The following is a 13,048-nucleotide window of genomic DNA, read 5'->3' on the forward strand; positions in this document are numbered from 1 at the left end:
ACTCCTTTTCTTTTACATTTTTGCTTTCAACCTTAAATGCTTAATTTTATGACACACCTGCTATCTTCTTCGGGGGAAACTGCCAGATACAGATCATCCTTGTGGTGGTTCTCAAACTTTAAAAGTGCATGGATTCACCTTGGGGACTTACCCAAACACAGACTGCTGGACTCCCTACTCCAGTTTCTGACTCAGTAGGGCTGGAATGAGGCCTGAGACTGCATTTCTAACAAGTTCCCAGGTGATGCTGACGCTGCTGATTTGGGAACCACTGGCCTACAATCACCTTTAAAATGCAAGGGTAAGGTACTTGAACTGGTTGGGGTTATTACTAAAACCATTTATCGAGTGCTTAGAGTGTGTCAGGCGTTGGCAAGCGCTCACAACGCTAGTAGATACGTAACACTACCATCATTTTGCAGATAACAAAACTAAGGCCTCTGGAGATTCTTAATTTCTTAAACGTCACAGGTCATCTCCTAAATAGATTTCCATCCCAGGTCTAACTGGCGCCAAAGCCCGAATTCTTCACCACCACGTTACACTGCCTAAGGCAATGCTAAGATTAAGATCTTTTTCCTTTCTCGTTAACCCCTTGGCTACTCGGGCTCCACTCGGGGAAGTTCTGGGTGCCAGACGAAGACTCCCAAGCACCCGGCCATTCCTCGAAGGTGCATTAGCGGCCGGGGCGGAAGGGGCGGGGCTTGGGCGGCGGAAGGGGCGGGCTTAGCTCAGCAGGAAGTCCGCTGTTGATGATGGCTCTGTTGCCGAAGAGCCTGTAGCTGGGGTCGCTGGCCGGGTCCTGGTCGGCCCTTTCCTTGGCCTGGTTCTGGCCCGCGCCGAGCCCGGCCCAACTCACTCCGGGTGAGACTGCCGCGACGATTGTCTGCTCGCCGCCATGCACGACGCCTTCGAGCCGGTGCCGATCTTAGAAAAGCTGCCTCTGCAGATCGACTGTCTGGCTGCCTGGGGTGAGCCGAGGGGCCGAGGGGCCGAGGGGCCGAGGCCAGGTCAGCGCGCGAGCAGTCCGGACCTTTCACGAGGCTAGGGAAGTGGTCAGGCGTCTGGCTGTGTGGGCTCCGGTCGGACGCTGTCCGAGAGGGGCCTGGGATGAGGAGGGCAGAGCACTGTAGACAGCGAGGGCGGTGGGGCTGTTTGGGCCATCCCCACAGACTCAGGCATCTTAGGGACGTTCCACTCGCCCTTGCTCTCGGTACAGAGATGGAGGTTGAGCTTTCCTTATGAATTGTGCTCAGTTTTGGCTTATTTCGATTCCCAAGAAGTCGTTAGTTTGGAGGGACAAAAAGTGGGAAGTTCTCAGCCTGCCAGGGCCTTGAACTTGTCCAAATGATTGTGTTGTTTTCTAGGTGAAAGACAGCACTTTGTGGGGGCGTTGAACAAGTTAACGCCATATGCCTTTTTTCCCTTAGTGATCACTCGTCATTCTCGTTACTGTTGGTAACTCACGTTGTTACTCTAAACTCTTAACCTAGCCAAGTGGTTGATTGCCTTCTCTTCAAAGTGCCCAAGTTACCCAGCTCTGTGGGTAGAAGAGCATCATTCCAGGCTGTCATGACATCTAACCCATAAAAACTTGCATAATCCTCTTGGGATTGGCCAGTGCAGAAAGCATGGTCTGGCATCTCTTGAATGCTCCAGGATGCATATGATTTAAGGGGTCTAAACCTTGACTCTTAACTATGAACATTATGCTCTTATCTATGAGCAATTGTGTCTGCTCACAGCCACCGAAGAACTGACAAATAATTTCAATCTTTCTTGTCAGTGTCTGGGTCGGAGAAATCCAGGGCCGTAAAAAGGTGGCTCAGAACTCTAATCGTATCTTAGACTGAGCTAGGGAGCCATGATGGGCCTGGTGGAATCTTGGTGGTGGCTGGCATCTTATCCATCCTCTGTGGATGTGGCACCCGGTCAGCCTTGCAGAGTTCTTCACTGCCTCTTCAGTAGGGTGCTTTCACTACAGATCTTCATGTTAACGTGCACCTCTCCTGTCTTTAGGAGCCCTGGGCCTCTTTAAAATCACACCTCTGCACTAAGCTGTCCTGGTCCTTTTCATTCCCCTGTTTCTTCATCAAATATGTATTAAGTACCTATATGGACCAGTCTGTCTGGTAGGGACAGGAATACAAGGATGAGTAAGAAACAGTGCCTGTGCTCCTAGGACACACAGTAGAGGACAAAGATGTATGAACAGATTATGATACAAGTTAAATGACACAAGAGACATATGCTGCCTATTATGGGAACATGGAAGGGGGTACCCAACTCAGCCTAGGACATATGCTGCTGAAAGGAGGGATGGAGCTGCTTACCACACTTTTCTTAGCTTGTCAGAATCCTTGACTCTCATACCCTATGGGATAGTAGTACGTGTAGCTCAACCTCTTCACCAACTCCGCTTTGTTATGGTAAAGATTCCCTACACCTGTGCTTTTCACGAACATTGTTTTGAAATGATAGGTAGCTTTTCGCCTGCCTTGATCTCCAACCAAACAGGAAAAGTGCCCTTTGCCTCCTAGGATGCTGTGGTAGGTATTGGGCTATAAGAGGCCATTTACTACCCCTGCCTCCAAAATACTTTATTTTAAGATTTTAGCAGCAACATTTCTATTTCTAGTCATTACTCCTTTTATCTCTGCTGTGTCCTAAAGTGGAAAGTTCATCCAGGAACCTCCAGGAGCCAGATCACGCAGGGCCAGACAAATTTGAGCTGGAAGATGTCGTAGAGATGCCATAATCTTTCTCCTTGGAGATGGAAATGGTGAGGATACTGATGATGATGACTTCTTCCTAAACTCTAGAGTTATAGAATCCAGCTGTCTTTTCAGCATCTTCACCTGGATGTCTAATAGTGTGGCCAAAAGAGTTCTTGATTCCATTCTCCCAAAACATGCTTGTCTCTCTGTATCCCACACTTCAACAAATGGCATTTCTCTTTACCTATTTGGCTAATGCCAAAAGCCCTGGAATCATTCTTAACTTCTCTTATTCTCTTATACATCACATCTAGTCCATCAGCAAATCTCATGTACTCTATCTCTAGAATAAATCTAGAATCCAGTCACTTCTCTCTATCTCCACTCTTTCTACTTTTGACAAGGCACCATCTTCTCTCATCTGAACTACTGTAGTAGTCTCCTGACTGATCACCTGGTGTTTACCGTTGTGCCATTTTTAATTTTCTGTTCACACAGAGGCAGAGTGATCCTTTGAAAACTTAATCTAATCACATCTCTCTTCTGCTTAAAACCCTCCCGTAGTTTCCCATCACAACTGGAATAAGTTCCCAAGTCCTTACCATGGTTGGCTACATCTGACATGATTAGACCTCTGGTTATTTGCCTGACTTTATCTCCTATGCTTTTACCCCTTGCTCCTTTCTGGTACTAGTCACACCGTCTTCCTTGTTCCCTGAACACACAAAGCATGTAAATACCTCAGGGCCTTTGCACTTGCTGTTTCCACCCCCTGGCACTCTCTTGCCCTGCATACTACATGGCTCATTCCTCATCTCATTCAGGTCTCTGCTGAAATATCACGTAAATCAGCAACACCTTCCCTAAGTATCTTATATGAAGGAGAATGCCTCATCTACCATTGTGCTATTCTCTTACTCAGCCTTATCCTTCTTATCATGGATTGCCACCTAATGCTATTTTATGTATTATTGTCTCCTCCAATCGATATTAGAATATAAATTCCTTCATAGCAGGAACTTTGTTTTGTACATTGCTTTATTTGCAGTGCCTGGAACAGTTCCTGACTCATGATGGGTATTCATTATGTATTTAATTAATTAATAATGGTATTAATAGAATAGCCTCCATTTATTGAGTATTAATCTGTATTAAGCTTTTATGAAATAATAACTCCATTTTGCAAAGGAAGAACCTGAGAATTTAAGTAATTTTTCCAAGGTTACATACCCAGTAAATCATGTCTGCTTCTAGAGCCTGGTTCTCAAACTTTAATATATATTCCAAGCCTGTAAAAAAATGCAGATTTGTCTGTATGTGTATTTGTATGTGTGTATACACAATCATATTTACTTATTCAAAGAAACAGTGGAAAGATAAATCAAAAATTACTGAAGTGGTTACCTGTAGCAGAAAGGAGAGAACATGGAGCAGGCAGGATGGGAGCCCGACTTCTCAGTTTTAGCTTTGGAACTATGTAAATGTCTCATGTAATAAATTAAATTTAAAAACGCAAATTTCAGGGCACCACCGCAAAATCATTGACTCACAATCTCTGGGAGCAGGGCTCAGGAATGTGCATTTTTAGTAAGTCCAAGCAATTCTGATCTGCCTCATCAGGAGCCTACACTTTGAGAAACACTGTTGTTTGCCCCATGACCCAAAGAAGGGCCGTGACTACCACCTTATTCATCTCTGTATTCCCTGCAGTGGCCAGTGTTGGGCCGGGAATGGAATTGTTTATGACATGAGGTTGGACTGGGTTGCACTGTTGGACAGAGCTTCATTAGGGTAATTATGAGCAAGAGGGCCCAGCCTTACTCACTTCTCAGGAGGGATCAAGTCCAATCTTGTGGCCCGGAATTGGGCCATCAGGAATTTTCTAGGGCTGACTCTCGTTTGTTTACGTGTGTGTTACCCATTTGTGTAGTGTGTTCTACTTTCTGATATGCAGTGTTGAGTTTCAGAAGGCACTGTCTACTCTGTGCTGTGCCTGCTCTGCAGGCTTCTCATTCTGTGTGTCTTGCATGCATGGATGTGTTATATGGTGACATGTTACAGAGCATGCAGGCCCAACATGGGTCAGGTCCTCTGGCCACCTGAGCTCCCACTGATTTCTGTAACCAAATCAAGCCTCTTCAGGGTTCTGTGCTATTATTATGTCTGGATGATACACTGTTTTTCCTTAAAAGTTTGAGGATTAGGAATGAGTATGTGTGTGGTGCTTTCACTACTTAAAAGAGAATTGTTACAATATTTTGCATATATGATAAATGCATTTTTCCTCAGTACCTCCAATGGAAAGTTTGAGAAGGGTCAAATAAAATTTCAATTAAAAATATTCTTTACAAATTTTGGTGAATTTATCTGATACTGTTTTATGACCAATAAGGTAGGCATTTGATAAGAAACATCTATTGGTGAATAAACATTTCAGTGAAAATGGAAAGTAGACTCTCCAGTGTCATGCTTAGGATTTTGACTTCATATTTTGGTAGTGCAGCTTCATGAGGATTTTTTTTTTTTTTTCCCTAAAGATTGGCACCTGGGCTAACAACTGTTGCCAGTCTTTTTGTTTTTGTTTTTTTTTCCCTGCTTTATCTCCCCAAACCCCCCCGTGTACACGGCTGTATATCTTAGTTGCAGGTCCTTCTAGTTGTGGGATGTGGGACGCCACCTCAACTTAACCACTCGGTCACGGAGCCGGCCCCTCATGAGGATTTTTTAAGTCCCAGTGTGACAACATTGGCGGTCTGCTTTAAGTAACCGACCGTAAACATGGAAGGATGTGTAGACTGAGACCAGTTGAGGCCATCACGTGGGTCCCTGGAGAGACTGTCGGGGAGTGGGCTGTTGTGAGGTACCCTGTAGAGGTGAAATTGGCAGGCCTTGGCAGACTTGGGAGGAAGCTGAAGCTGTTAAAAGAGATAAAAACAGGACCTGGCAGGGGTCTGGGAGGCAGAGTGGAGAGGGAAGGATGGGGAAGATGGTCAACATTAAGTTCACCTTTTGAGTATAAATTTGTATGTTTGTTATAAGTGCATTTTAAAAAAAAATTCCACTTCATTTTATTTATATCTGAAATTTCAGTGGGTGTCCCCAAAATCAACCTCAATATTCCAATTGCTCAATATAGTGATATCTGTAAGTAGAGTTCTAAATGTAATATCTTTTACAAAGCAAGCATTGTGAACTGAATTTTTTTCTGTGTTCTGCTCCAGTATAAATCTCCAGCATTCCATTAGAGCTGGTGTTATTTCTGATTTCCATCTATGTCGTTAAGAGCACACAGTGTCTTACTTTCTGTGTCCTGCCTCTGCTTTAAAACAAAAAAATAAAAGAAGACAGGATCACTCTTTCTGGAAGACTAAGGACATCAACCTGGAGAAATGTTCCTGATGTGGCTCCTGACCTGTTTTATAACTAGAACCGCTGCCTTTCAGACAACCGCTGGCCAACACCCATTCTTTTGACGTGGGATCCCTTACCAAGTGCATTACAGCACGTGGTTAGGGATCAGACCGATTGGGGTTAGAATCCTGCCTCTGCCACTTACTACACGTGTGACTCTGGACAAGTTACTTATCTCATGGGCCTCAACTTCCTCGTTTGTAAAATGGGGATTTTAAAAAAGGACATACTTCAAAGGATAGTTGTGAGGATGAGTGAAATAACATGAAATGTGCTTAGCATTTCCTGGTGCTCAATAAAGGCTATCTATTTGTCCCATTATCCAATATTTTATTTTTCAAAGGATCAGGAGAGCTTATGAAAGGAATGAGTGACCTTTGTGTTACAGCATCAGAAAGCTGAGGAAGCATCTGCACATGCTGAACTTCCCTTAATGATTTCATAGAGATCTGTTAGGGTAATTGTTTAAATCATTTTGGAACCTCTTTATATTTCGCCTTGACGAGTGTCTTCCAAAATGAGGACCCTGAACCAACAGCATCAGCGTCACCTGGGAACTTGTTAAAAATGCAAATTCATGACGGGCCCTGTAGCTGAGTAGTTAAAGTTCTGTGCGCTCTGCCTCCGTGGCCTGGGGTTCACAGGTTCGGATCCCGGGTGCAGACCTACTCCGCTCATCAGCCATGCTGTGGAGTCATCCCACATACAAAGTAGAGGAAGACTGGCACGGATGTCAGCTCAGGGCGAATCTTCCTCAAGCAAAAAAAAAGAGGAGGATTGACAATGGATGTTAGCTCAGGGCTAATCACACACACACACACACACACACACTCTCAAATTCCCAGGCCTACTTCCAAAACATTCCAAAACAACTGAATCAGAAACTGAAGGCAGGGCTTCGTTTTGTTTTTTTTTTTTTAAAGATTGGCACCTGGGCTAACATCTGTTGCCAGTCTTCCTTTTTTTTTTTTTCCTGCTTTATCTCCCCAAACCCCCCCTGCACACAGCTGTACATCTTAGTTGCAGGTCCTTCTAGTTGTGGGATGTGGGATGCCACCTCAATGTGGCTTGATGAGCGGTGCCGTGTCCGCGCCCAGGATCTGAACCCTGGGCTGCCGCAGCGGGCATGCGAACTTAACCACTCGGCCATGGAGCCGGCCCCAGGGCGTCAGTTTGTTTTAACAAACCCTCAAATAATTCTCAGACACATTAGGATTAAGAACCACTGGCCTAGACCATCTTCTTTTTTTTTAATAAGAGCTTTATTGGAATGTAATTAATATATCATACAATTCACCCATTTAAAGTATACAATTCAGTGGTTTTTAGTACATTCACAGAGTTGCCACATGAATTTTAGAACATTTTCATCACCCTAAAAAGAAACCCTGTCCACATTAGCAGTCACTCCCCATTTTCCCCCAAGCCCACCAGCCCTAGGCAGCCACTAATCTTTCTGTCTCTATAGATTTGCCTGTTCTGGACATTTCATAGAAATAGAATCAGACAATATGTAGCCTTTTTTGTCTGGCTTCTTTCACTTAGCATGGCAGGTTCATCCCTATTGTAGCATGTAACAGCGCTTTGGTTTTTTTTTTTTTTAGTGAGGGAGATTGGGCCTAGCTAAGGTCTATTACCAGTCTTCCTCCTTTTGCTTGAGAAAGATTGGCCCTGAGTTAACATCTGTGCCAATCTTTCCTCCATTTTGTATGTGGGATGCCTCTGCAGTGTGGCTTGATGAGTGGTGTAGGTCGGTGCCTGGGATCCGAATCTGTGAACCTGGGCCACCGAATTGGAGTACGCTGAACTTAATCACTATGCCGCTGGGCTGGCCCCAACAGTGCTTCATTTTAAAGTCTGGCTAATGTTCCATTGTATGGATATGCCACATTTTGTTTATCCATTCTTCAGTTGATGGACATCTGCACTGTTTCCACCTTTTGACTATTACAAATGATGCTACTATGAACATTTATGTACAAATTTTTGTGTGGGCGTATGTTTTCATTTCTCTTGTGTGTATGCCCATGGGTGGAATTGCTAGGTTCGATGGTAACCCTATGTTTTCATCTTTTGAGGAACTGCCGGACTGTTTCCCAAAGTGACTGCACCGTTTATATTCCTGCCAACAGTGTGAGGCTTCCAGTCTCTTCCTATCTTTGTCAACACTTGTTATTATCTGCTAGACCATCTTTTGAGATAATTCTGTAAATTCGAAATGCTGTGGCACTTCTTATTTCCCCTAAAGTAAAACCATTGAACCTTCAAAGGATGCCTTTTAGTTGTTATTTGAGATTAGGTACGTAGTTTCATGTTTATACTATCCATTTTATGATTTTATAAACTTCCATCATGTTTTTAGTCAGTTTAATTTTGAAACAGTAAAGCCAGAGATGTTTTTTTTCTCTAAAATGTCTAGCTTAGTAATTGTTCGATAAATACTTTTTTGTTTGGTTGATTCTCAAACATATCTTGAATATAAACATTCTTTACCTTTGCAAATCACCTGCTATCAAAAGCAATTCATTTTCTTGACCCGTTGATTTCTGATTACAAGCCCCAGCTAAAGAAATAGGGTCTTACTAAAGCTGACTGACCTTTCTCACAGCTCTTTTCTTTTCCAGAGGAATGGCTTCTCGTTGGAACCAAACAAGGACATCTTCTTCTCTATAGGATTCGGAAGGATGTTGGTAAGTGGCAACTTTCCAGGACTGAGAAAGAGGCGGCTTACTGCTCGTGTAAAAAAAAAAGTTTTGATTGTCAGCTAGCATACAACTGTGGCATCAGTGATTCCTGGGCCGTTAAAGGAGTGATTGGGGGTTGGGGTAGTGCAGTGGGAAAGTGGGGAGAAATGTGAGAATCTCCAGCGTTTGTTGTTTTTTTGGCTATATCTGGGAGATGGGGCTGGATATTTCCCCCCTTCTCACTTCTTGGAGACTCACTGTCAGAAACAAGAAATAGTACTGATGGGAATAAGATTCTTATGTAAATGGTGTGGTAGGAAACGAAATTAGGAGTCATTGATTTAAAAGATCTTGTTAACTTACGGGGGTTAGGCTGGGACAGAGAGGCCCTGGGTTTGAGTCCAGCTTTATTTCTTGGCTGCGTGGCTGTTGAGTAGGTCCTTTCCAATGTCAATTTCCTCTTCTATAAAATAGTATCTTTGTCACAAAATTGTTGGGGTCAGGTGCAAGGGCTTTGAAAACTAAAGCTCTAATCAAATGTGACTTTGTCAGTAAAAATGTAGACTAATAAGTAAAAGTATTTGAAATTTATTCTTTTAGAGTATCATCTAGTGGGAAAAAAGGTACCTCACTCTCTTTTCCTAATTTTATTTCTGTGCTTTCTTTATGAAAAATTGATGTGTTTGGATATTATACCCTGGAGCTACAGAATCTGTAGAAATCTGCTGTTAATGACAGGCTAGGTTGAACCATATGAAACTGTCTCTATTTGACCATATTAGAAAAAAACAAATTTCCTAGCTTTCAACCTAATAGCTTAAGGTAAGAGTGGAAATAGAACCTTCTCTTTGGAACCTGGAGCAGGGGCGGCATTGGGGAAAAAGAGCATTAACCAGTGTAGGGGAGGAAAAAATTCTTTTTCCCTCTACCCATCTAAGGTTCATTGGCTGTAAATTAGATTGACAAAAGACAGATTAACAAGAGAAAAACAAGCAGAAGTTTATGAACATGTACATGACACATATACATGGGAGCACTCAATGATGAGGGACTCAATGGGGTGGTTAGAACTTGGGCTTAAGAGCATCTTAACAAGCAAAGAATAAATTTTTAGAGAAGCAACAAGACAAGACAAAGAAAAGGACTTTGGTGGCCAGTTGTGGGAAGACAAATGTACGGGGGAAGCTGTTTGGAGATGTTTGTCATGTAGATCCCTCTGGGCTCATAAGGGTCTAGAGTTATCTGCAGTGATTAAATTCTGTCCTTTCTGGTGGAGAGGGGAGTGGGGGATACCTTTGTAGATTTATGCCCTGCTTTTGGGCAATTTGAAGTGAGTGAGCCGAGAGCTTCTCTTGTGTGTGCTTCTTCTCAATTGCCTTTATCTCAAAATAATCCTTATGCCAAAGCAGCATGTTTGGGAATGGCACATTCTGCTGCCCTCGCTGGTGCGGCAGGGGAAGAGGAAGCACTTGGTCAGGTTCTTTGGTGGGATAAGGAGAGAAACCAGAAGATCGAAACAGAGGGTTTATTTCATTTCTAAGTGTTTCAACTTTCCTTTAAATCAGGAGTCAGCAAATTTATTCCAAAAAGGACCAAATAGTAAATATTTTAGGCTTTGCAGGCCATAAGCTCTCTGTCTTGACTACTCAACTGCCGTTGTAGCAAAAAAGCAGTCGTAGACAATGTGTAAATGATGACTGTATTCCAGTAAAACTTTATATGCAAAAACTTTTGGAGGGCTGGATTGGACCCATGGATGGTACTTTGCTGGCCCTTGCTTTAAAGTTTTAGTTCTCAGAGCCAGAATATTTGCATTCTATGTCATCTACCCAGTCTATAATTTAAAAATTAAGCTTGCCTTGGATTTTATTCAGCATTCAACAACTGTGTTTGGACTATCTACTGTGGGCTCAGATACTGTGCAGGACAGGGAAATAAGAGAGTCTGATATTCTTACCCCGATAAATAATTCGTTCTTTGTGCCATCAAATAATAAACACTACGATCAAGTGATTTATTTAGTATATCATTTCTGTATGAGTTTTGAGGAATTGAAAACTAGACTGTAAAAATAAACCATTCAACATAGTATAGACTCAAACTGGTAATATTAGTGTTAATCTGACTTGGAACCCTGTTGGTGACTGCTCCTTGCCCTGTTGTTCAATTCACCATGGAACCTTTGACAAGTTATTTAATATTCTTGGGCCTTGCTTTCCCCATAGGTAACTTGAATAACAATATTAACCTACCTTAGACAATTAGGAAAGGAAACTGGTTAGAAACTTCACTTCTCCCTAAACCCTTAGAGAACAGTTCAGTTCTGGCCCAGCTCTGGTCTGCTTAGGGACCAGAAATAGACCTGGGCCACCATGAATCATCTGTGGAACTAACTTGGTTTCTAAATTTGAGATATTTCAAACCTAGGTAGGGCTGCAATTAGACTGTCTTTCTGAGGAAAGGGAGAGAGTAATAAGATGTTACGGAAAGACTAAGATTAAGGGGACTGGGTTCTCATCTGCTCTGAGCTGATCCTTTGAGCTCATAAACATCTCTTGGCCTCATTCTACTCTTAAACAGGGGTTAGGTTAGTTTGCATCTAAGGCCTTAATAATTTTAGGTTGACTTCATTGGCACCGTCACCCTAGAGCAGCAGTTCTCAAAGTGTGATCTGTAGACCCCAGGGGGTTCCCAAGATCGTTTCAGAGGATCCACAAGGTCAAAACTAAGTTCATGGTAACACCAAATGTTATTTGTTTTTTTTCACTGACACTTACTGACATTTGCACTGACGGTACAAAAGAAATGGCAGCTGAAACTGCTGGCCCCTTAGCACAAGTTCAAGGCAGTGGTCAGCAAACTTGTTAGTACCAAACTGTGCTAGTGGTCATTGTGTTGTTCTTCAGCATGCACTCACGGTGGTTTTTCTTTTCGTTTTTTTTAAAGCCAGTTTCACCTAAGAATGTTCTTGGTGAGGCAGTAAAATTATTCTTTTTTTATATTTTGACGTTTTAGAACACATCTTTTTAATAAGCTCTGTGATGTAATAGGAAGTACTTTGCTGTGTGACAGGGTAGGAAACATTATGGTTGTCTGGTGTAATAGTATTTATGTGATTGAGTTATGAGCTGAACTGGCCACTTTTTCATGGAGCATCACTTTTGCTTGAAAGAGTGACAGATAGCCTATGGTTTTTCAGACCATTTGGGTATTTGGTAGGTGTTTTCTCAAAAATGAGCAAAAAGAACCTGTCACTTCAAAGAAAACAACTGGCAGTATTTGTTGCTAATGATAAAGTTAGAGCTTTCAAGAGACAATGAGAATTGTGAAAAAATTGTTTCTGCCCCTAGGAGCTTGACAGCTTCTCAATACTTCAAGATTTTTCTGATGAGATTGGGGGTGATTTTTTTTTTTTAATCCTATGACAAAATGTGCCAACATTTGGAAAATCTGTATAATTCAATGAACCTATATTTTCCAATGCATGAAGTTTCTAAATCATGTGTGAGTAAAAGATTCATTCAAAGTGTAAGATAGACCAATGGATTTTAATCTAACAGGAAAGTTTATTAATAGGTTTCAGATTCCATATTGTTAGAAATTCCACTTGTCAAGTTTTGGTATAGTATCAAAGAAGATGCACAATTATCTGAAAAAGCTATTAAAATATTCCCCCCTTTTCCAACTATGTGTCCTTGTGAAGACAGATTTTTGTCATATACTTAAGCCAAAACAATGTATCAAAACAGATTAAATGCAGAAACAGATGTGAGAGTCAGCTGTCTTAAGCCAGACAATAAACAGATTTGTAAAAATGTAAAGCAGAGCATTTTTTTAATTCATAAAAATAGTTAATATTCCTTAAAGTATGTTATTTATGCTAACGTATAATGGACTTATTACTGTTATTTTTAAATGAGTCAATAAATACATCTTTTTAAAATTTTTTTGGGGGCCGGCCCGGTGGTGCAGTGGTTAAGTGCACACATTCTGCTTCTCGGCGGCCTGGGGTTCGCCCGTTCGGATCCTGGGTGCGGACATGGCACTGCTTGGCAAAAGCCATGCTGTGGTAGGCGTCCCACATAGAAAGTAGGGGAAGATGGGCATGGATGTTAGCTCAGGGCCAGGCTTCCTCAGGAAAAAAGAGGAGGATTGGCAGTAGTTAGCTCAGGGCTAATCTTCCTCAGAAAAAAAAAAAAAATTTCTTGGTTTTAATTTCTGATATGGTAAGTAGTG

At 42.2% G+C, this 13,048-nt stretch overlaps 1 protein-coding gene across 8 annotated transcripts in view; it reads left to right on the top strand.

Annotated features, from left to right (window-relative positions):
* Positions 1 to 675: 675 nt before the first annotated feature.
* VPS39 (VPS39 subunit of HOPS complex) overlaps positions 676 to 13,048 on the top strand; it is a 41,167-nt gene continuing 28,794 nt past the window's right edge. Inside the window, exons 1-4 of one of the 8 annotated variants that reach the window (XM_070583140.1) lie at positions 738 to 971; positions 2,482 to 2,549; positions 2,673 to 2,782; positions 8,753 to 8,818. Coding sequence is in view for 2 of the 8 variants with exons in the window: in XM_008518608.2 (XP_008516830.1) it covers positions 899 to 971; positions 8,753 to 8,818 (139 nt within the window). In the remaining 6 variants the exon portion in view is untranslated. Of the gene's footprint in view, positions 972 to 2,481; positions 2,550 to 2,672; positions 2,783 to 8,736; positions 8,819 to 13,048 lie in introns of all 8 variants that reach the window. The other 7 variants (XM_070583155.1, XM_070583164.1, XM_070583138.1 and 4 more) reach the window with 7 other exon arrangements.

The sequence above is a fragment of the Equus przewalskii genome, chromosome 1 (assembly GCF_037783145.1).
Source record: "Equus przewalskii isolate Varuska chromosome 1, EquPr2, whole genome shotgun sequence".
Classification (NCBI taxonomy): domain Eukaryota; kingdom Metazoa; phylum Chordata; class Mammalia; order Perissodactyla; family Equidae; genus Equus; species Equus przewalskii.